Genomic DNA, 25,391 nt, shown 5'->3' with positions numbered 1-25,391 from the left:
AGCATGGATTCATTTTTCTGCATCATTTTTGGACCGAAAGTTTCTGATTTTTGCAATGTTACGTAGATGGTAAAAAGCTGTCCTTGAAACAGTCTTAATATGTTCGTCAAAAGAGAGATCAGGGTCCAGAGTAACGCCGAGGTCCTTCACAGTTTTATTTGAGACGACTGTACAACCATCAAGATTAATTGTCAGATTCAACAGAAGATCCCTTTGTTTCTTGGTGGAGCGTTTGCAGCCATCCACTTCCTTAAGTCAAACCCACACCAAACCCCAAGGCATACTTCCAAACCCACACCAAACCCCAAGGCCTACTTCCAAACCCACCCCAAACCCCAAGGCCTACTTTCAAACCCCAAGGCCTACTGCCGAACCGACCCCAAACCCCTTGGCTCTAGATTTACAAGGATTGGATAGGAACATGCATATGGCAAAGACACCACTTAACCACTTAACCACCTAGAGAGCAAACACTTATATTTTACTCCTACACTCTAGAAAAAAAGGTGCTATCTAGAACCAAATGGGTTCTTTGGCTGTACCCATAGAATAACCTTTTGAAGAACCCCATTTGTTTCCAAGTAGAAGCCTTTTGGGTTCCAGGTAGAACCCAAAAGGTAGAACACAAAAGGTTCTACATGGAACCAAAAAGGGTTCTCTATGGGGACAACCGCAGAACCCTTTTGGAACCCTTTTTTCTAAGAGTGAACTTTACTCGTCACACTGACAATATTACTCAAATATAGCCACACCAGTAGCCCCAATCATGTACAGTCACTGTATACAAAAGACAATACACACAACATCCCCTCCCCTCTAATCGATGTATATCCCTGTCTTTCCCCTGTGCATGTGAGCCTCCAGGGTTTTGCAGGGTGAGTGTGGTAGCACTGATGACACACTGGCCATGTAAAGAGTGTCTGAGGAAAACACCGAAAAATACATTGGGCCGGACCAAGTTGCCTGTTGCCACAAAATGCCTTTCTTTCACCTCGAGGCTAGTCACTAAATGCCTCCAGGATAGTCACTAAGTGCCTCCAGGATAGTCACTAAGTGCCTCCAGGATAGTCACTAAATGCCTCCAGGACAGTCACTAAATGCCTCCAGGACAGTCACTAAATGCCTCCAGGACAGTCACTAAATGCCTCCAGGACAGTCACTAAATTCCTCCAGGACAGTCACTAAGTGCCTCCAGGACAGTCACTAAATGCCTCCAGGACAGTCACTAAATGCCTCCAGGACAGTCACTAAATGCCTCCAGGATAGTCATTAAATGCCTCCAGGACAGTCACTAAGTGCCTCCAGGACAGTCACTAAATGCCTCCAGGATAGTCATTAAATGCTTCCAGGACAGTCACTAAATGCCTCCAGGACAGTCACTAAATGCCTCCAGGACAGTCACTAAGTGCCTCCAGGACAGTCACTAAATGCCTCCAGGATAGTCATTAAATGCCTCCAGGACAGTCACTAAATTCCTCCAGGATAGTCACTAAATGCCTCCAGGATAGTCACTAAATGCCTCCAGGACAGTCACTAAATGCCTCCAGGATAGTCACTAAATGCCTCCAGGATAGTCACTAAATGCCTCCAGGACAGTCATTAAATGCCTCCAGGATACTTGCACTGTGTCACACCCTAGATAGTTCCTGGGTACCCCTAGGAAGGAAATGGGGACATAAACAAACGACCTTACCCACCCTATACAATAAGAAATATAACTTATCGTGACACCAATTCTCATTAACAAAAGCGATATGCATGCTCTGTATGCAGGCACCACAGCACAGCACAACCAAAGCATTGGTAGGTTGACACATGTTATCGCCTGGTTAACAAATAGGCTAGACGGCTACAGCGCACACACACACACACACACACACACACACACACACACACACACACACACACACACACACACACACACACACACACACACACACACACACACACACACACACACCTGTAATCTGAGTTATTCTCGGATCACTTACAGTTTGCGTAAGGCAATAATCCTCTGTTGTTTTCCAGGTTCAGTTAGGTAACCGATCTATGCCTCTATCCCTTCGTCCATTCAAATGTATTATCTCTGTCTGAAAATAAGCTTATTGTTAGCATCAGAACTATTCAGACGCTTACTTGTCACTGATTAATGAATAAATTACCAATCAGTTTTTAAAGTAGCAAAACTGTGAGAAAGGGTGGTGTGGTGTGATGTGCTAGTTACTGCAATTGAACTGCAACTGTGTAACTAAATGCCAAACATATTACTTCATCGCACTCCATCTCCACTGTGTCAACAAAATAATTGAACAACAATGTGAACAGATCCTACAGTTGTGTGCCTCGTTGATTGTTGCATTATTAGTAGGCATATATAGTGTATATATATATAGTATATATACACACTACATATATAGTATAGCCCAAAATCTATTTTAGAAGGTTCACTATGGGCATGCAGACGTTGTTGATAACAAGTAGGCTGCCTCTGTATGCAGATGTTGTTGATAACAAGTAGGCTGCCTCTGTATGCAGATGTTGTTGATAACAAGTAGGCTGCCTCTGTATGCAGACGTTGTTGATAACAAGTAGGCTACCTCTGTATGCAGATGTTGTTGATAACAAGTAGGCTGCCTCTGTATGCAGACGTTGTTGATAACAAGTAGGCTACCTCTGTCTCTGTATGCAGATGTTGTCATTGACATCTGAGGATTTACAGTGTGGTGGAAAAACCACTAAGAAGGCAGTCCGATCTCAATATACTAAAACTTTATTTGAACATGTGTGGGGGAAAACCAATTCGATTCGTTCTCATTTTATAAAGACCGAGGATGGGTGGGGTGTTTCACATACCCTTCGAATGAGTGCGGTAGTTCTGCTTATCGTCGCAGATAGTAGGACAGACTTGTGATACTAGACTGTAGGAATATTACAATGGTACGTGAAAGATCTGGGATTTTCAGGGATGTGTCAGAAACCACGACTTGAAAACTCTACGGATTGAAAGAATGTCTGTGTAAATTGGATGTTACATGTTCAGCAACAGAAAAGCTGAGCTATAATCACAGAAGACACGTTGATGCCCATCACTTAATAGCCTTGAGGATGGCAAAGTTGACAGACAGCATAAAATATGACAACGTGGTGTCACAGTTGAAAAATGCTTTAGTATGCTAACTTGAAGCAGTTTAAGTTGAAATGGTGCTGGTGTAGCGGAGGCAGGGCTCCTGTTGTCTTTGTGATGACTGTCACTCCATGGTTCTAAATCCGTAGTTGTTTCATGTTGAAAACGTTAACTTGCTTAACCATGCTGCAGGTGATAAGAACGGCTTGTTTACATGCAGTATTTGCTTTGTCACCGGACAGATGTTGTTCTCTGGTTTTGTGATGAAACAAACGTATCTGTTGTTGAATTTATTCCGCTGTGTGATTGTTGTCTTTTTGTTGTCACGGCCTTATTGTATATCACGGTGGCGTGTGAACTAATGGGCTATAGAGCAAACAACACAATTATCACAAGGTTGTAGGTTGTAATATGGCTTTTTTACTGCCTTGGATTGGCTTCCTCAGAGATTTTACCTATGCACCGCTACTGGTTTTGTCCCTGGTACTTATTCCATTAGCTATTGATCCTGGGTTGGCTTGGCTTCCTCAGAGATTTTATCAAGCACCGCTACTGGTTTTGTCCCTGGTACTTATTCCACTAGCTATTGATCCTGGGTTGGCTTGGCTTCCTCAGAGATTTTACCAAGCACCGCTACTGGTTTTGTCCCTGGTACTTATTCCACTAGCTATTGATCCTGGGTTGGCTTGGCTTCCTCAGAGATTTTATCAAGCACCGCTACTGGTTTTGTCACTGGTACTTATTCCACTAGCTATTGATCCTGGGTTGGCTTGGCTTCCTCAGAGATTTTACCAAGCACCGCTACTGGTTTTGTCCCTGGTTTTTATTCCACTAGCTATTGATCCTGGGTTGGCTTGGTTTCCTCAGAGATTTTACCTAAGCACCGCTACTGGTTTTGTCCCTGGTACTTATTCCACTAGCTATTGATCCTGGGTTGGCTTGGCTTCCTCAGAGACCGCTACTGGTTTTGTCCTGGTACTTAGCACCGCTATTGATCCTGGGTTGGCTGGTTTTGTCCTGATTTTACCAACCACCGTACTGGTTTTTCCACTAGCTATTGATCCTGGGTTGGCTTGGCTTCCTCAGAGATTTTACCAAGCACCGCTACTGGTTTTGTCCCTGGTACTTATTCCACTAGCTATTGATCCTGGGTTGGCTTGGCTTCCTCAGAGATTTTACCTAAGCACCGCTACTGGTTTTGTCCCTGGTACTTATTCCACTAGCTATTGATCCTGGGTTGTCTTGGCTTCCTCAGAGATTTTATCAAGCACTGCTACTGGTTTTGTCCCTGGTACTTATTCCATTAGCTATTGATCCTGGGTTGGCTTGGCTTCCTCAGAGATTTTATCAAGCACCGCTACTGGTTTTGTCCCTGGTACTTATTCCATTAGCTATTGATCCTGGGTTGGCTTTAGGATGGGATAACAGAAGAGAAATCTGATTCTAGATCCGTTCAGAGGCACAAATGGTCATTGGAGCTCTCCGTGTGGCCAATGGTTTATATATACTAGAACAATTTAGGGGGCGCTGTTTCGAAGCCACCACTCCTCCATTTTACTACTGTCCCATCGTTGTAACAATGATTTTAGAAGCAATAGAAAAACATTTGTTTTTGCCACGTTTAATCGATTACAAACACCTTAATGCATAATGCTATTAAATGATATTATGTGAGCTTAACATATGAATAAAAACATTTAGATATACAAGTTAATGTTACTGTCCCCACTACAACAACAACAACAAAATACATCAAATAAATGTACTTTTGTCCTTGAAACATTTAACTTAAATAATGTAGAATTCACTTCATTCCTATGAGGACTGCATCTTCTGCGGATTACCAATATGGCCGACTGGTAATTCAAAACCTGTCATTGGCCAACACAAAGCAAAACACATTCTAGTGTTTATTCGTTATTGTTGCGTCCCCATCCCTAGCTAGTTGGCGTTGTAGAGCAACTATCGCGAGATACCATGACAATTCCATCAGAAAATCTGTGCGTCCGCGACCTCCCTCCCATTGGTTAAGAGATCTCCCGGAAGAAAAAAAAGAAGAAGAAAAATGAACCCAGGGGCGCTGCTATCCATGGAAACCAAAACCGAAAAACTCGTGTGTGCTTCAATGATTGTGTAAGAAGCGCTTCGCCTGAGTACTATGTGTCAGCGGGGAGTTAATTACGCAGAAGCTTTGTATTCCACACTACCTAAATACCTAGCTAGGCGAGAGGATTTTATTACCCAGCTTGCTAGCCAGTGAATAAACAGTCGTGATAAACTTCGCAAAGAGTTACTGTTACGTTTAGCTTGCTAGCCAGCTACCTCCACTTTTGTGTTTTTTTCCCCCTTTCAATGGGTGTAACTTAGGTTACCACCCGATGGAAGCTGTTACCTTGGAGCTTGAGGCTGCTAACTCTGTGAAATTTCTATTTTTGTGGTTCGCACAATAACATTGGCTAGTTAGCTAACTATCGATTACAACAAAAACTACCTTGTTACTCGCTTGCCTTTGTGGATACAGGCCATGGACTGAATAACGCACACGAATGGTGTCGTCTAGCAGTCAATATTGGATAATGTACATTGGGTACAACTAAACAACACAAGACCTTTGAATATGGATTGTGTGTGTGTGTGAACTCGAGACCGCTTGTTATTGGGATGATCATGCAATTGGATTGCTGGGACAATGTGCCAAATTGGATGAAATAAACGTAGCTAAAGAAAACAACGGAATTAAACACTGTCTACATTTTTTTCATTCTTTTTTTTCTTTCACCTTTGCATTTTACGGTGAACGGAGGCGAAATACAATGTCTACGGCGAAAGACAACTCTTGCAGGAAATTCCAGGCGAACATTTTCAATAAAAGTAAATGTCAGAATTGCTTCAAACCTCGGGAGTTGCATCTCTTGACCGATCAAGATCTGAATCAGGTAATGCGTTGTTATTGTGGTGCTGTTGCCACATTGTAGCATAGGTGCTTGTAACGTGAACTCGTTGCTAATCTAGTTACAATATAACCATTTGGGCGTGTCGAGCTTGCTGTTGCTGGCAGGTTATGTAATAATTGAATTAGACAGTTAGCTAGTCAAACTTGCAATGGAACTTCGCATAGTATTGTAGGTTTTTATACCAGAGTTTTAAAACGGTGACACAGTGTTGACCTATTTCATGCAGTCTACTTTGAAATCCTAAAATCAAATCTAATTTTATTGGTCACATACACCATATTTAGCAGATGTTATTGCGGCTGTAGCGAATTCCTCAAGTCTATTAATCAGCTTTCGTATTGCCAATAGTGTGTGTGTAAGACATTCAGGCTGTATCCTCATTCAGTAACTGTTTACCCTGCTTCAGCCTGACAAACTAAGGTGTGGTTCTGATGGGAAAAACCAGGGTTTCTCGCAATCATCAACCACTGGTTCAAATGTAGGAATAAGATGTGATAATATGACAATCGTGGAAAGCCACAGATGAACATTTTAGATTTGAATAGATGGATGAACCAGGTTTTTGACTAGGTTCTGGTTAGAAATAGCATTTTATAACTGGCAAATTCACACCACCCATCCAAAAGGAGGAATCAGCTGACCCATCATGGGAGACATTGACCTGAACGATCCCCTTGTCCCATAGGGCTGGCATTGGCAAGCAGGGTCACCAGCTGACTCAGGGGCATTATCTGCCACACACAGATATCTGTGGACGCAAACAATACGATGGTGCCCTCCTGAATGTGACCCCGGCCGTGGGTTCTCTGCAGCTGAGCTGACTCAAGATTAGGGGTGTAGTGGTTCACCAAACCCATTGTTTGGTACTTGCTGCGGTTTCGGGGTCACAGTTCAGTTTCAGTGAACAGCGGGAAAAGGAAATGGCAAAAATGTTTTTTGTTTATTTAATAAAATCCAAAGTGTTGTTATTCCTGACTCCATACAAGATCATCAGTCGAATAAGGCATGATCCAAGTCGAATCACATAAGAGCACCATAAGGAATAACAACACTGGACTTTCTTAAATGAAAACACACAATTACTCATCAACTATGCATCATACGGGGATGATTTCTGTATTTTGAAAGTTACATATCTTGAAAACTTGATTGCTGACAAATGCAACACGGGTTCATTGGCCAACTCATTGACAACATTGACTTTAGCTTGCATACATAGAGCGGGGTACTTCCTGTTTATTGAAATGGGTGCGAGAAGGAGAAGTTTATAACGTGGTTCGAGCACTTTCACAAGGTGCTGAAAACCCCTGTTCTTAACCACTGAGATTGGGCACATATCCGTGGCTATTAACATACCTTTCTCTCTAGTAATTCTATTTGGCCCGGTCAGAATCGGCTGCGGACGGGGTGCTTGAATGCAGAGGGGAGAAGTTTATTATTATTTTGATTTTTTTTGCGTTTTCATCTTGCTTCGGTGTCTGTGTAAACGTGTCTACGTATTTGAGGTGTTGGCAGCTGCACAGGCTATTCTGGTTGAGCAGTGGCAACATAAACACTCTATGCCCTTCGCTGTTGTAATCTACTGGGAAGACGAAATGTTCCCAAACTAGAGGTTTAACCGATGATGAAGATCCTCCTGGTTTATCCACCACCCTCCATGAGACACAACTAGTTCCCAAACTAGAGGTTTAACCGATGATGAAGAGCCTCCTGGTTTATCCACCACCCTCCACCAGTTCCCAAACTAGAGGTTTCCATGATGAAGAGCCTCCTGGTTTATCCACCACCCTCCATGATAGTTCCCAAACTAGAGGTTTTTGAAGAGCCTCCTGGTTTATCCACCACCCTCCATGATACGCAACTAGTTCCCAAACTAGAGGTTTAACCGATGATGAAGAGCCTCCTGGTTTATCCACCACCCTCCATGATACACAACTAGTTCCCAAACTAGAGGTTTAACCGATGATGAAGAGCCTCCTGGTTTATCCACCACCCTCCATGATACACAACTAGTTCCCAAAAGAGGTTTCCGATGATGAAGAGCCTCCTGGTTTATCCACCACCCTCCATGATACACAACTAGTTCCCAAACTAGAGGTTTAACCGATGATGAAGAGCCTCCTGGTTTATCCACCACCCTCCATGATACACAACTAGTTCCCAAACTAGAGGTTCCATGATAACAACTAGACTAGAGGTTTAACCGAAGAGCCTCCTGGTTTATCCACCGCCCTCCATGATACACAACTAGTTCCCAAACTAGAGGTTTAACCGATGATGAAGAGCCTCCTGGTTTATCCACCACCCTCCATGATACACAACTAGTTCCCAAACTAGAGGTTTAACCGATGATGAAGAGCCTCCTGGTTTATCCACCGCCCTCCATGATACACAACTAGTTCCCCGCTGTGCCTCACAAAAGGACAGGTTTGAAATGGGCCAGTTAATATTCACATTTTTGATTACAATGTGCACATTGGCTCTAGTTGTTTTTAACGGAATAGTCAGATGTTTTTTTTTCATCTCACAGTTACTAAGAGGCATACAATGCAGCGTTAGTGTCTTTTTTTTCATCTATTGTTTTTCCGTATTCATCCGATTCACAGTGTGCACCAGCGGTACCAACCGGGTTTGGTACCAGTATGTGGACTGTTACACTCCTGCTCAAGATGTTACACAACTGAAAATATGAAGTTGTAGACTCAAGTACACACACAGTCATGTATGTGGACTTGAGTACACACACACAGTCGTCATGAATGTGGACTTGAGTACACACACACAGTTGTCATGAATGTGGACTTGAGTACACACACACAGTCGTCATGAATGTGGACTTGAGTACACACACACAGTCGTCATGAATGTGGACTTGAGTACACATCCGTTAGAAACAAAGCACCGTCAAGTCTTTGGTTGAAATGACACGTTTCCAGTCCAAAAAATAAGCTTATCTCGCCTTTTCCTTCAGCCAGCGAAGTAGTGAATGAGAAGATCTGTCTTCCAGATCGTTAGCTAGTCTCGCTTGTATCCTGTAATTGATCCCATGCGATGATGTCCAGATGGGCCCTTGAACGTGGCTTTAAGAACAGCAACAACAGCAAGCGGTCCTCTCCTCCGACGAGACTGTGCGTGAGGATGTGTGTGTTTGTGTGTGACGGCCTGCTTGTGATTACTGCGGGGTTAACCCCTTCCAACCCGGACTGCTGAGTCAGGCATAGAATCTTAAAGTGATTTACATCACTTTCTTAATCTCACTGAGATGCAGCCCTCCTCTCTCGGTTAGTGCTATCCGGAATCCTTGGGAGGGCTATACACTAACCTTAACCCCTAAACATAACCCTTACCTATAACCTTTACCCAACCCTAACACTTACCAAACCATTTTTAAATTTCAACGTCAATGGGGGTGACATCAACGTTGGGACGTCCCAAGGATCCCCTTTAGACGGTCCTTTATGACATCACAGGTGGAGCCAGAGATGCTTCTGTTCTCTATACAGGGCTGGAAATGACTTGGTCTCATACCAGACGGATCTTAACCTGACAACGTAAACAATAATCTTCTACGCTAGCTAGGCCTGCTTTCATAAAATAAAACAATACTTTGGAAGAACCACATTCTATCCCAAATCCATTCTGAGAAACTAGCCATGACATTGACCGCCATTTTCGACAAGACAATGTCAACATTATTGAAGACTGTAGGCTATCTGCTCGCTCATATTATTTAATGACTTCTTTTGGGATGAGTGGACCAAATGGAAATAGCAGGAAAGTGGAAGTGTAGAAATCATAAGTGAAACATGGAGGGTGTTTCCTCTTCCCTCCACTGGGCTGCTAGTAAGTAGATGACTAGAGGTCGGGGTGCTTCCATGTTGTCCTAATGAAGTTGAAACACGGAATGACTCCAAGAGAAGCTCTCGTTTAGTCTAACTCAATTTGAGCCCTATATTAAAAAACAAGTTATTTTGAATCTGATTCTGGACGTGAAGGAAAAGGGCTCAATCTTTCACTCTCCTGTCATTTGATCAAACCTCCCTCATGATTGCAACATTGAGAAGAGAAAAAACAAAACAATATTCCTAGCCCACATGGATAAGTTATCTGAAGGAAAAGGAACAGAATGTGGAGGAACAGTATCCAATATAAACAATCTCTTTGTTATACACCGCAATGACGGGAGGAAGGTGGAACTGTGGGAGGAGAGGGGCGTCAAAGCAGATTACGTCTTTGGCAGGTAGTTTAGTGGGAAAAATGACTTATTTCCCTGATCTGTAGACCTAGGTCTAGATGCCTCCAAGCTCATATGATGATGTGTGCCAGAGAGAGCACTTTGTATGTTCTTTTGAGAGAGGAGAGAGCCTAGATCCAGAAAAACAACCCTTAATAACTATCGCTGAGCTACACTGCCCTGTAGTTCCCGAGGCATCGGAGAGGGGGACAACACACTCAGGATAGATGGTGGGGAGGGAGAGATGGGGGGGATGTGATGGAGGTATAGACAGAGGGATTTGAGAGAGGGTGGTGGCTGGGTGAGTGAGTGAGCAGAAACAGTCTGGGAGAGGTGGTAGGAGACGAGTATAGAGGGAAGGAGAGAGAAGAGAACTCAGGGAGGAGGTGGTGGGGGCAGGAGTTTGGGGGGAGGAAGGAGAGGAAGAGCTTGTGAAAGGAAGTGCGGGGTCGGGCTTGAAACTGGAGCAGAGTTTCCCAGAGGTTACTCTCACCGGTGGAGACCAGCGTTCTAGGATACACATACATTGATCTCAATTCCACATGGTCCAGAATCATGTATGTTAGATCTATACGTTCCATTTCTATTCCAGAATGACCAAGGCTCTGCAATGGTTTTACTTGGCTAGCAGGAGTAAGGTGGACAATCGGACTACACAGTACATTTGAATGGACTTTTTAGCATGGCTCTGAAATGAGTGGAGGAGAGAGGAAGCCCCTTCAGTCATTAAGGGCCCCTTGGTCTGTAGTGGGGAGGAAATGGAGAGTTGTGTTGAATCCCAATAACCCCCCACCCCCTCCCTGAACCCTCCCCCTTGTTTTTGACTCTCCCTTGGTGTGGGAGTGATACTCGAACGGAGCAGCTAGTGGTAGGGAGAGAGAAATGACCCCAGGGAATGGGACATCACTACATCAATCACACCAGAATCCGCTAATGGATATCCTACCACACAATTCAATGACGACGAGGCAGTAACAGCACTCCTTATTTCTCATGCAACAAATGCATACCATGTGAGAACAGTAAAACAATAATGTAGCCGTCCTCTGTGGTTCAATGTGGAGTAGTAATGTAAGCGTTTCTCTGTGGTTCAATGTGGAGTAGTAATGTAGCTGTTCAATGTGGAGTAGTAATGTGGAGTAGTAATGTAGCTGTTCAATGTGGAGTAGTAATGTAGCTGTTCAATGTGGAGTAGTAATGTGGAGTAGTAATGTAGCTGTTCAATGTGGAGTAGTAATGTAGCTGTTCAATGTGGAGTAGTAATGTAGCTGTTCAATGTAAGGTAGTAATGTGGAGTAGTAATGTAGCTGTTCAATGTGGAGTAGTAATGTAACTGTTCAATGTGGAGCTGTTCAATGTGGAGTAGTAATGTAGCTGTTCAATGTGGAGTAGTAATGTAGCTGTTCAGTAATGTGGTTCAATGTAGTAATGTAGCTGTTCAATGTAGAGTAGTAATGTAGCGGTTCAATGTGGAGTAGTAATGTAGCTGTTCAATGTGGAGTAGTAATGTGGCTGTTCAATGTGGAGTAGTAATGTAGCTGTTCAATGTAGGAGCTGTTCAATGTGGAGTAGTAATGTAGCTGTTCAATGTGGAGTAGTAATGTGGAGTGTAATGTAGCTGTTCAATGTGGAGTAGTAATGTAGCTGTTCAATGTGGAGTAGTAATGTGGCTGTTCAATGTGGAGTAGTAATGTGGCTGTTCAATGTGGAGTAGTAATGTAGCTGTTCGATGTGGAGTAGTAATGTAGCTGTTCAATGTGGAGTAGTAATGTAGCTGTTCAATGTGGAGTAGTAATGTAGCTGTTCAATGTGGAGTAGTAATGTAGCTGTTCAATGTGGAGTAGTAATGTAGCTGTTCAATGTGGAGTAGTAATGTAGCTGTTCAATGTGGAGTAGTAATGTAGCTGTTCAATGTGGAGTAGTAATGTAGCTGTTCAATGTGGAGTAGTAATGTGGAGTAGTAATGTAGCTGTTCAATGTGGAGTAGTAATGTAGCTGTTCAATGTGGAGTAGTAATGTAGCTGTTCAATGTGGAGTAGTAATGTAGCTGTTCAATGTGGAGTAGTAATGTGGAGTAGTAATGTAGCTGTTCAATGTGGAGTAGTAATGTAGCGGTTCAATGTGGAGTAGTAATGTAGCTGTTCAATGTGGAGTAGTAATGTGGAGTAGTAATGTAGCTGTTCAATGTGGAGTAGTAATGTGGAGTACTAATGTGGAGTACTAATGTAGCTGTTCAATGTGGAGTAGTAATGTAGCTGTTCATTGTGGAGTAGTAATGTGGAGTAGTAATGTAGCTGTTCAATGTGGAGTAGTAATGTGGAGTACTAATGTAGCTGTTCAATGTGGAGTAGTAATGTAGCTGTTCAATGTGGAGTAGTAATGTAGAGTAGTAATGTAGCTGTTCAATGTGGAGTAGTAATGGGGATGAATGATTAACCATTGGAAGTATTGTAGAACTATTAAAGCCTCTGTTCTGAACTAAAACACATTAGTGCCTAAGAAAAGACGCCGTTACTATTGTTGTCTATTGGGATTGATCCTTAACCTCACTGCCGGTGGTCGGGCTTGCCTTGGGGGGGAGAGGGGACAGAAAGGTAACGGGAGGACCACTGTAGAGGAAGTGAGGCCTGTATGTGGAGGAAGAGTGCAAGGGTGTGTCTCTCCTCTGCTTTCCAGGCCTCCTGGCTCCTCAGGCCCACCAACATCATTATGGGCTACAAAGCTGCTCGTTCTCGCTACCTCTACTTTTGTCTCTCTCTCATTCTCTCCTCTCTCTTTCTCACTCGTTCTCTCTACCTCTCCTTTTGTCTCTCTCTCATTCTCTTCTGTCAGTCTCTTTCTCACTCGTTCTCTCTACCTCTCCTTTTGTCTCTCTCTCATTCTCTCCTGTTAGTCTCTTTCTCACTCGTTCTCTCTACCTCTCCTTTTGTCTCTCTCTCATTCTCTTCTGTCAGTCTCTTTCTCACTCGTTCTCTACCTCTCCTTTTGTCTCTCTCTCATTCTCTCCTGTTAGTCTCTTTCTCACTCGTTCTCTCTACTTCTCCTTTTGTCTCTCTCTCATTCTCTCCTGTCAGTCTCTTTCTCACTCGTTCTCTCTACCTCTCCTTTTGTCTCTCTCTCATTCTCTCCTGTTAGTCTCTTTCTCACTCGTTCTCTCTACCTCTCCTTTTGTCTCTCTCTCATTCTCTCCTCTGTCTCTTTCTCACTCGTTCTCTCTACCTCTCCTTTTGTCTCTCTCTCATTCTCTTCTGTCAGTCTCTTTCTCGCTCTGTTTTCTCTGCCGCTGTCTCTCGACCAATGGAGAAATAGTTTGCTATGCTATAAAACACCTCTTACCTGTGTGGTATGGCCTCATTTATTGATCACATTACCCATATAGCTATAATAATAGAATAGTATTTGTCCTATGTGTTTTTTGCATACCCCACTCCCTCTGAGGCGCCCTCGAAGAGTGGGGTCACGTCCTGGGGTCGGCCATTATTGACGGTGACCCCGACGCAATTTAGGGTTAAGTGCCTTGCTCAAGGGCACAACTGAAACAGCTCGGGAATTCGAACCAGTGACCTTTCGGTTTCTGTCCCACCGCTCTTAATTGCTAGGCTGTCTTCCACCCCTATATAGGATCCGAGGACAGGAAATATCCATTTTGGATCGTGTCTGGTGTATGCTAATCCTCAGTCTAAATGCCAGATTGTTCTTTTATTATATAATAACATTTGTACCCCTTTTTCACTCCAATTTCCTGGTTTCCAATTGGTAGTTAGTCTTGTCTCATTGTTGCAACTCCCCGTACGGACTCGGAAGAGTCGAAGGTTGGGAGCCGTGAGTCCTCCGAAACGCGACCCAACCAAGACGTACTGCTTCTTGACACAATGCCCACTTAACCTGGAAGCTAGCCGCACCAATGTGTCAGAGGAAACACTGTACACCTGGCGACCGTGTCAGTGTGCACTGCACCCGGCCCACCACAGGGGTCGCTAGTGCACAATGGGACAAGGACATCCCTGCTGGCCAAACCCTCCCCTGACCCAGACGACGCCGGGCTAATTGTGCGCCACCCCATGGGTCTCCCGGTCGCGGCCGGCTGCGACAGAGCCTGGACTCTCTAACCCAGAATCTCTAGTGGCACAGCTAGCACTAAGACCACTGCACCACTCGGGAGGCCACCAGACTCTTCTTATCAGATGTCTAAGGACTATGTCCTGACACGTTTACCTCAATCACCTATCACCTTTTTAGAAGGCACCACTTCATCTACCTGTCTCTGTAGACACATTAGTCAGGCAGTTTTCGCAAGCTGAAACAAGGCACATGTGGATTTATGACTGATATACAGAGGCACGGGCTAGCTAGCAATATGGTCAAAATCCCCCGCAGACTAATAATCCTACACTTCTCTGCTGCAGGGGAGACGCTAGCCTGGAATTGAAGGGTTCAGAGTGGGAAAAGGAGCCCAACGGGCCTGACAGCTGCTTCTTGGTAATGTTTAACAGTCAAAATTAGAGACAGACAGGAGTTTTTTAATAGAGTACAAAGAGCACCCATTTGAAATGTTTCTCCCCCTCGGCCTTGTGGGAACTCTGTCTCCCTGTTTATGTTTCCACGTCTTTCTGAACTTCTCCTCTGTGTTTTCGTTGGGAACGAGAAGGTTTTTTTGGCTCAAAAATACTTCCATGAGGTGAATATAGATTAATAGGCAGGCGCTGGTTGTTGTTCACACAGAAAGCTTCATTCTAGACTCATGGAACGGAAAGGCAGTGCATTGTAGCATCAAATGGTGCTGATTACGCTGACAGGCTTGCTAACCGGTGTGGTTTTAACACGGCCTCGCCTTGAGGGTCTCTCTCTACTCATTCACCCAGACTTTCTCTCTCTCTGCTTTCCCCCTCCCCCCTCAATGTTAATGCTCGTCTAAATTACTCTGTTCTCTTGTGTTTTACAGGCCAAACCTATTTATGGCGGATGGCTGTGCTTGGCCCCCGAGGGAACAGACTTTAGCAATCCCATGCAAAGATCCCGGGTAAGAGCACCCATGATGTGTGTTTGTGTGTGTGTGTGTGTGTGTGTGTGTGTGTGTGTGTGTGTGTGTGTGTGTGTGCGCTCACATGAAGTGGGGGATGGGTTAGTATGCATGTTCGCTGTTCCGTAGCACTGTAGTCACATGATAAACATTCGCCGAACACCATTCCCCAGGCAGCAGAACCCTGTAGTGAGATGAGGGGATGAGTGAACGTGGACCAGCAGGAGGTTTTTATCGGGTTTTTAAAATCCACTTAGGAAGCTAGATCTTGTTCGGAGAGTAATGGAAGAGCTTGAAACACTACAGACCGATGATCAATAGAGTCAGAGAAATGGACTCTGAACCTGCGTCGGTAGTGTTTGTATACAGTGGATGTAGACCTGAGGGTCCACTGCAGGGTCGTCATGTCATTAGTTTTTTTAATTGAACCTTTATTTAACTAGGCAAGTAGGTTAAGAACAAATTCTTATTTTACAATGACGGCCTACCGGGGAACCGTGGATTAACTGCCTTGTTCAGGGGGCAGAACGACAGATTTTTACTTTGTCAGCTCAGGGATTTGATCTAGCACCCTTTTGCTTACTGGCGCTACACTCTAACCACTAGGCTACCTGCCGTCCCTACACTCTAACCACTAGGCTACATACCGCCCCTACACTCTAACCACTAGGCTACCTGCCGCCCCTACACTCTAACCACTAGTCTACCTGCCGTCCCTACACTCTAACCACTAGTCTACCTGCCGTCCCTACACTCTAACCACTAGTCTACCTGCCGTCCCTACACTTTAACCACTAGGCTTCCTGCCATCCCTACGCTCTAACCACTAGTCTACCTGCCGTCCCTACACTCTAACCACTAGTCTACCTGCCGTTCCTACACTTTAACCACTAGGCTATCTGCCGTCCCTACACTCTAACCACTAGTCTACCTGCCGTCCCTACACTTTAACCACTAGGCTTCCTGCCATCCCTACACTCTAACCACTAGGCTACCTGCTATCCCTACACTCTAACCACTAGGCTACCTGCCATCCCTACACTCTAACCACTAGGCTACCTGCCATCCCTACACTCTAACCACTAGGCTACCTGCCATCCCTACACTCTAACCACTAGGCTACCTGCCATCCCTACACTCTAACCACTAGGCTACCTGCCGTCCCTACACTTTAACCACTAGGCTACCTGCCATCCCTACACTCTAACCACTAGTCTACCTGCCGTCCCTACACTCTAACCACTAGGCTACCTGCCGTCCCTACACTCTAACCACTAGGCTACCTGCCGTCCCTACACTCTAACCACTAGGCTACCTGCCGTCCCTACACTCTAACCACTAGTCTACCTGCCGTCCCTACACTCTAACCACTAGGCTACCTGCCGTCCCTACACTCTAACCACTAGGCTACCTGCCGTCCCTACACTCTAACCACTAGGCTACCTGCCGTCCCTACACTCTAACCACTAGTCTACCTGCCGTCCCTACACTCTAACCACTAGGCTACCTGCCGTCCCTACACTCTAACCACTAGGCTACCTGCCGTCCCGACACTCTAACCACTAGGCTACCTGCCGCCCCTACACTCTAACCACTAGGCTACCTGCCGCCCCTACACTCTAACCACTAGGCTACCTGCCGCCCCTACACTCTAACCACTAGGCTACCTGCCGTCCCTACACTCTAACCACTAGGCTACCTGCCGTCCCTACACTCTAACCACTAGGCTACCTGCCGCCCCTACACTCTAACCACTAGGCTACCTGCCGCCCCTACACTCTAACCACTAGGCTACCTGCCGCCCCTACACTCTAACCACTAGCCGTCCCTTGTATCTTGAAGCTTGTCTCACTATGTTACTACACACTAGTAGTCCGGTGGCATGTTTCAGCCCAACACCCTTCCTCTCTCTCCCTGCAGACATACAGTATTAAATCATAGGCTGTTCCTAAACACGTCTTCAGATGTAGTAACGTTGTCTCTCTCTCTCCCTGCAGACAGATGTAGTAACGTTGTCTCTCTCTCTCTCCCTGCAGACAGATGTAGTAACGTTGTCTCTCTCTCCCGACAGAAATGGCAACGGAGGTTCTTTGTGCTGTACGAACATGGCTGCCTGCGTTTCGCCCTGGACGAATCGGTAAGGATCTGTCAAAGCAGCCACGCTACTTCCACTTGCTACCTAACAACTTAACAGCTCCTCACCTGCGTCTGTAACCAGGTTATGGCACTGACTCTCTTGCCTTACGGTTTCAAGCAGAGGCAATTTGACAAGGAGGAGTAGTGTTTCATAATGTCCTTGTAGGTTGAATGACCTGCCTGTGTAGTGGTGATGTAATCGGTGGTGCCTGCCTGTGTAGTGGTGATGTAATCGGTGGTACCTGCCTGTGTAGTGGTGATGTAATCGGTGGTTACCTGCCTGTGTAGTGGTGATGTAATCGGTGGTACCTGCCTGTGTAGTGGTGATGTAATCGGTGGTGCCTGCCTGTGTAGTGGTGATGTAATCGGTGGTGCCTGCCTGTGTAGTGGTGATGTAATCGGTGGTACCTGCCTGTGTAGTGGTGATGTGGTGATGTAATCGGTGGTACCTGCCTGTGTAGTGGTGATGTTGGTTACCTGCCTGTGTAGTGGTGATGTAATCGGTGGTGCCTGCCTGTGTAGTGGTGATGTAATCGGTGGTTACCTGCCTGTGTAGTGGTGATGTAATCGGTGGTACCTGCCTGTGTAGTGGTGATGTAATCGGTGGTTACCTGCCTGTGTAGTGGTGATGTAATCGGTGGTGCCTGCCTGTGTAGTGGTGATGTAATCGGTAGTTACCTGCCTGTGTAGTGGTGATGTAATCGGTAGTTACCTGCCTGTGTAGTGGTGATGTAATCGGTGGTGCCTGCCTGTGTAGTGGTGATGTAATCGGTGGTGCCTGCCTGTGTAGTGGTGATGTAATCGGTGGTGCCTGCCTGTGTAGTGGTGATGTAATCGGTAGTTACCTGCCTGTGTAGTGGTGATGTAATCGGTGGTGCCTGCCTGTGTAGTGGTGATGTAATCGGTGGTGCCTGCCTGTGTAGTGGTGATGTAATCGGTGGTGCCTGCTTGTGTAGTGGTGATGTAATCGGTGGTGCCTGCCTGTGTAGTGGTGATGTAATCGGTGGTTACCTGCCTGTGTAGTGGTGATGTAATCGGTGGTGCCTGCCTGTGTAGTGGTGATGTAATCGGTGGTTACCTGCCTGTGTAGTGGTGATGTAATCGGTGGTGCCTGCCTGTGTAGTGGTGATGTAATTGGTGGTACCTGCCTGTGTAGTGGTGATGTAATCGGTGGTGCCTGCTTGTGTAGTGGTGATGTAATCGGTGGTGCCTGCCTGTGTAGTGGTGATGTAATCGGTGGTTACCTGCCTGTGTAGTGGTGATGTAATCGGTGGTTACCTGCCTGTGTAGTGGTGATGTAATCGGTGGTGCCTGCTTGTGTAGTGGTGATGTAATCGGTGGTACCTGCCTGTGTAGTGGTGATGTAATCGGTGGTTCCTGCCTGTGTAGTGGTGATGTAATCGGTGGTTACCTGCCTGTGTAGTGGTGATGTAATCGGTAGTTACCTGCCTGTGTAGTGGTGATGTAATCGGTGGTTACCTGCCTGTGTAGTGGTGATGTAATCGGTGGTACCTGCCTGTGTAGTGGTGATGTAATCGGTGGTACCTGCCTGTTTAGTGGTGATGTAATCGGTGGTTACCTGCCTGTGTAGTGGTGATGTAATCGGTGGTACCTGCCTGTGTAGTGGTGATGTAATCGGTAGTTACCTGCCTGTGTAGTGGTGATGTAATCGGTGGTACCTGCCTGTGTAGTGGTGATGTAATCGGTGGTACCTGCCTGTGTAGTAGTGATGTAATCGGTGGTACCTGCCTGTGTAGTGGTGATGTAATCGGTGGTACCTGCCTGTGTAGTGGTGATGTAATCGGTGGTACCTGCCTGTGTAGTGGTGATGTAATCGGTGGTACCTGCCTGTGTAGTGGTGATGTAATCGGTGGTACCTGCCTGTGTAGTGGTGATGTAATCGGTGGTTACCTGCCTGTGTAGTGGTGATGTAATCGGTGGTTACCTGCCTGTGTAGTGGTGATGTAATCGGTGGTTACCTGCCTGTGTAGTGGTGATGTAATCGGTGGTTACCTGCCTGGAAAAAGAGATGACTTGGTAGCATTCTTGTCTCTTTTAGCCTACCTAGCTCTACTCCAGCCTACCGCAGAGTAAACCTCACGCCGAGGAACCATAACCATGTTGATGGCCTACCACATTTAGTTGATTGTTTGGTTGATAGGCTGTTGGTCGACCGAGATTTGTTTTAGTCCAGCAGTGGCAAATGTATACAAAATAATTATGGCACACGAGACGCCTGTCTGATTCACGCCTGTCTGATTCACGCCTGTCTGATTCACGCCTGTCTGATTCACGCCTGTCTGATTCACCCCTGTCTGATTCACGCCTGTCTGATTCACCCCTGTCTGATTCACGCCTGTCTGATTCACGCCTGTCTGATTCACCCCTGTCTCATTCACGCCTGTCTGATTCACCCCTGTCTCATTCACGCCTGTCTGATTCACGCCTGTCTGATTCACTCACGCCTGTCTGATTCACGCCTGTCTGATTCACGCCTGTCTGATTCACGCCTGTCTGATTCACCCCTGTCTGATTCACGCCTGTCTGATTCACCCCTGTCTGATTCACCCCTGTCTGATTCACCCCTGTCTGATTCACGCCTGTCTGATTCACGCCTGTCTGATTCACCCCTGTCTGATTCACCCCTGTCTGATTCACCCCTGTCTGATTCACGCCTGTCTGATTCACGCCTCTCTGATTCACGCCTGTCTGATTCACGCCTGTCTGATTCACCCCTGTCTGATTCACCCTGTCTGATTCACGCCTGTCTGATTCACGCCTGTCTGATTCACGCCTGTCTGAGTGGACTAGTCCATTGCGGAGGCCTCTGGGACGGCTCACCTCTATCACCAGTAGTACGTTTACCGTTAATTACCATTGTTTCTAATCTACGATGTTTGTTTGGTTACGGTAATGTCTGTTAACGCGTTCAATATATTACTACTCCAGTCTTAGCATTGTCATTGTCAGAGTGGACACGTTGTTTAGAGCGATCAACTTAGGCTACACTGGTTTATCTCATTCCATTTACGAGTTGTCAATTTATTCGTTTTCTTTTGTTTAGAGTGCTCCTGTCAATCTTGAGTAGGAACACTCACCTGATTATGCATATAGAAGTAGGACTAGTTTGAGGCCTCTAAATCTACCCATTTTGGGATCTGATAGTATTTGTGATTGTCTCAACTCACCATCACTGTGGAGCTTCTCAAAGTAAGTAAACACAGTCTGTTTTTACATCCATCGAGAAGGGCAATAGTTCCTCAACTTAATCTTTCCTTCTCTCTCTGTTTCGATTACTACTCAGCATGAAAGGGGAAAAAAGGTCATGCTCTGAAACGTCATAAAATAAGCCTACCTAGTTCCTTCTTATCCATTGCTCAAATAGCTTACAGCAGTGTCTGTCTGCCTGAATCTCATTGGTGCTGGAAATTCTGAGGGCCCCGAATATTTAACAAAATGTTGCAAGTTTGCATGAGCTTTGTCCCTGACCAGGCTAATACTAGAGTGGAGGGAGGTGGAGAGAGGGAGGTGGAGAGAGGGAGGTGGAGAGAGGGAGGTGGAGAGAGGGAGGTGGAGAGAGGGAGGTGGAGTGAGGGTGGTGGAGAGAGGGAGGTGGAGTGAGGGAGGTGGAGTGAGGGAGGTGGAGTGAGGGAGGTGGAGAGAGGGAGGTGGAGAGAGGGAGGTGGAGAGAGGGAGGTGGAGAGAGGGAGGGATGTGGAGAGGTGGAGAGGTGGAGGGAGGGAGGTGGAGAGAGGGAGGGACAGAGGGAGATGGAGAGAGGGAGGGAGGTGGAGGGAGGGAGGGAGAGAGGGAGGGAGGTGGAGAGAGAGAGAGAGAGAGGGAGGGAGGTGGAGAGAGAGAGAGAGAGAGGGGAGGTGGAGGGAGGGAGGGAGGAGGAAGGAGAGAGAAGAAGGGGTGAGAGGAGGAGGGGGTGAGAGAACAGAGTGAGCGAGAACAGAGTGTGAGAGAACAGAGTGTGAGAGAACAGAGTGTGAGAGAACAGAGTGTGAGAGAACAGAGTGTGAGAGAACAGAGTGTGAGAGAACAGAGTGTGACAGAACAGAGTGTGACAGAACAGAGTGTGACAGAACAGAGTGTGACAGAACAGAGTGTGACAGAACAGAGTGTGAGAGAACAGAGTGTGAGAGAACAGAGTGTGAGAGAACAGAGTGTGAGAGAACAGAGTGTGAGAGAACAGAGTGTGAGAGAACAGAGTGTGAGAGGGGAAGGTTAGTAGAAAAATACAGATTGTGAAAGAAAGAAACAGAAGAACATAGACCAGAGAAAGTCCATTACAGGTTAGTGTGTGTTCGTGTGCATGTCTGCGTGTCACTGGGGAATGTGACACTGGTGACCAACCCCACTGGCTGATCATACTGGAGATTAGGCTGCTTGTGTGAGAGGCCTTTACACACTCTGCCTGACTGTCAATGCTGCTTCAGTCCCTGGACTTCAGCTTCTAACCCTGACCCTAGTGTTGGGTCTGCTTTACACGTAACCCACTTATCAAACCCCACTTATCAGTTCTCTGCAATCCAAATTGACGAAGAGGAGATGACTCTGCTTTTGACTGCTGAGATGAAGACCAAGGCACTGTTTTTGTGTATAGTTGGTTGCTTTCTGGAGATGAGATGTTTGAAATCACAATAATTCTCTTTATGTAATCATGAATCCCCACGCGATGACAAAGGGAGGAAACATCCCAGTTTCCATGTGTGTGTGTGTGTTGTCTATTCTTGCGTGCGTCCATTTTTTTCCCAATTGTGTGACTGACACGTGTTCGTTGGGTTGTCGTAGTGTTTTCCTCTCTTTGTTACCCTGGTTACTCTGACGCGGTGGGGCTCATTGTCCTCCGGCCTTTTCATCTGCAGCCCAGGGAACTCTCCGGAACGGCACCGGGAAACGGGGTCAGGAAAATGACCACTATTTACCGTCACTGTCCCTAGAATAGGAACGCTCCCAAAATATTGCTGATACGTTATTTTGGGAGTTCAGCACACGTCAGGAGAAGATGGAAGTGGATTCTTCATCATCAACATGATCAGACCCCAATCCCTATATAGACCCCTATATAGACCCTAACCCCTATATAGACCCCTATATAGACCCTAACCCCTATATAGACCCTAACCCCTATATAGACCCCTATATAGACCCCAACCCCTATATAGACCCCTATATAGACCCCTATATAGACCCCAACCCCTATATAGACCCCTATATAGACCCCTATATAGACCCTAACCCCTATATAGACCCTAACCCCTATATAGACCCCTATATAGACCCCAACCCCTATATAGACCCCTATATAGACCCTAACCCCTATATAGACCCCTATATAGACCCCAACCCCTATATAGACCCCTATATAGACCCCTATATAGACCCTAACCCCTATATAGACCCCAACCCCTATATAGACCCTATATAGACCCCAACCCCTATATAGACCCCTATATAGACCCCAACCCCCCCTATATAGACCCTAACCCCTATATAGACCCCAACCCCTATATAGACCCCTGTATAGACCCCAACCCCTATATAGACCCCAACCCCTATATAGACCCCTATATAGACCCCTATATAGACCCCTATATAGACCCTAACCCCTATATAGACCCTAACCCCTATATAGACCCCAACCCCTATATAGACCCCTGTATAGACCCCAACCCCTATATAGACCCCAACCCCTATATAGACCCCAACCCCTATATAGACCCCAACCCCTGTATAGACCCCAACTCCTATATAGACCCCAAACCCTATATAGACCCCAACCCTATATAGACCCCAACCCCTATATAGACCCCAAACCCTATATAGACCCCAAACCCTATATAGACCCCAAACCCTATATAGGCCAACTGTATATTAGAGGAAAAATACCCTCCATCTTCCTCCTTGCTGGACATACACTTTATGTCTACAGAATACAGATACCACTATAGTCTATATCCTGGTTCTGTACAACGTAGCATTAATATCTCTATAGTCTACTTCCTGGTTCTGTACAACGTAGCATTAATATCTTTATAGTCTACTTCCTGCTTCTGTACAACGTTGCATTAATATCTCTATAGTCTACTTCCTGCTTCTGTACAACGTAGCATTAATATCTTTATAGTCTACTTCCTGCTTCTGTACAACGTAGCATTAATATCTCTATAGTCTACTTCCTGGTTCTGTACAACGTAGCATTAATATCTTTATAGTCTACTTCCTGCTTCTGTACAACGTAGCATTAATATCTCTATAGTCTACTTCCTGCTTCTGTACAATGTAGCATTAATATCTTTATAGTCTACTTCCTGCTTCTGTACAACGTAGCATTAATATCTGTATAGTCTACTTCCTGCTTCTGTACAACGTAGCATTAATATCTCTATAGTCTACTTCCTGCTTCTGTACAACGTAGCATTAATATCTCTATAGTCTACTTCCTGCTTCTGTACAACGTAGCATTAATATCTCTATAGTCTACTTCCTGCTTCTGTACAAAGTAGCATTAATATCTCTATAGTCTACTTCCTGGTTCTGTACAACATAGCATTAATATCTCTATAGTTTACTTCCTGGTTCTGTACAACGTAGCATTAATATCTCTATAGTCTACTTCCTGGTTCTGTACAACGTAGCATTAATATCTCTATAGTCTACTTCCTGCTTCTGTACAACGTAGCATTAATATCTCTATAGTCTACTTCCTGCTTCTGTACAACGTAGCATTAATATCTCTATAGTCTACTTCCTGGTTCTGTACAACGTAGCATTAATATCTCTATAGTCTACTTCCTGCTTCTGTACAACGTAGCATTAATATCTCTTTAGTCTACTTCCTGGTTCTGTACAACGTAGCATTAATATCTCTATAGTCTACTTCCTGCTTCTGTACAATGTAGCATTAATATCTCTATAGTCTACTTTCTGCTTCTGTGCAACGTAGCATTAATATCTCTATAGTCTAGTCTAGCATTAATATCTCTATAGTCTACTTCCTGGTTCTGTACAACGTAGCATTAATATCTCTATAGTCTACTTCCTGGTTCTGTACATCGTGGCATTAATATCTCTATAGTCTACTTCCTGGTTCTGTACAACATATCATTAATATCTCTATAGTCTACTTCCTGCTTCTGTACAATGTAGCATTAATATCTCTATAGTCTACTTCCTGGTTCTGTACAACATATCATTAATATCGCTCTTTTTGATGAAGTGATCTTCTATTCTATTGCTCAGCCTTTCATAGAGCTTTCTGAGGAGCTTTTGTCTCCATATCTCACTGTACAGTCCTCTCCTCTCTCTCCCAGTGATAAAGATGCCAGACCATGATGTTCTTGATTAGCCAGCCACCTGACAATGCTAAATATGGTTCACTTAGCGCCAGAGAATTCACTACCACGCTTCACATATGTGTTGTTGATGATAACCACATGTGAGCATACGTTGCATGTTATACCATGTCATGTCCTACTGAAAGTGTTTGAGAGAACCTATGTCTGGCTAGAATGCCTCGGCATTATATAAAACGAAGATCGTGTGTATTTTAGACACTGAGAGAACCTACGTCAGGCTAGAATGCCTTGGCACTATATAAAATGAAGATGGTGTGTATTTTAGGAACTGAGAGAACCTACGTCAGGCTAGAATGCCTTGGCATTATATAAAACAAAGATGGTGTGTATTTTAGACACTGAGAGAACCTACGTCAGGCTAGAATGCCTTGGCATTATATAAAACGAAGATGGTGTGTATTTTAGACACTGAGAGAACCTACGTCAGGCTAGAATGCCTCTGCATTATCTAAAAGGAAGATGGTGTGTATTTTAGACACTGAGAGAACGTTAACTGACGTGAAGCTATTAGCTAGCTGGGATGTGCCAGAGACCATACGAAGCTCAGCGCTGATTCTCC

At 45.3% G+C, this 25,391-nt stretch overlaps 1 protein-coding gene across 3 annotated transcripts in view; it reads left to right on the top strand.

The window, feature by feature from the left end:
• The first annotated feature begins 5,854 nt into the window (after positions 1–5,854).
• The window catches only part of LOC115107164 (myosin phosphatase Rho-interacting protein-like), a 76,625-nt gene continuing 57,088 nt past the window's right edge, over positions 5,855–25,391 (top strand). For all 3 annotated transcript variants that reach the window (XM_065007846.1, XM_065007845.1, XM_065007844.1), the window contains exons 1-3: positions 5,855–6,060; positions 15,255–15,332; positions 17,404–17,469. In XM_065007846.1, coding sequence (XP_064863918.1) covers positions 5,938–6,060; positions 15,255–15,332; positions 17,404–17,469 — 267 coding nt within the window. In that variant the 5' untranslated portion in view covers positions 5,855–5,937. The remainder of the gene's footprint in view (positions 6,061–15,254; positions 15,333–17,403; positions 17,470–25,391) is intronic.

Source organism: Oncorhynchus nerka, linkage group LG23 (assembly GCF_034236695.1).
Source record: "Oncorhynchus nerka isolate Pitt River linkage group LG23, Oner_Uvic_2.0, whole genome shotgun sequence".
Lineage (NCBI taxonomy): Eukaryota > Metazoa > Chordata > Actinopteri > Salmoniformes > Salmonidae > Oncorhynchus > Oncorhynchus nerka.
Note: the sequence above shows the minus strand (reverse complement) of the source record. Positions and strands in the feature narration are given on the sequence as shown.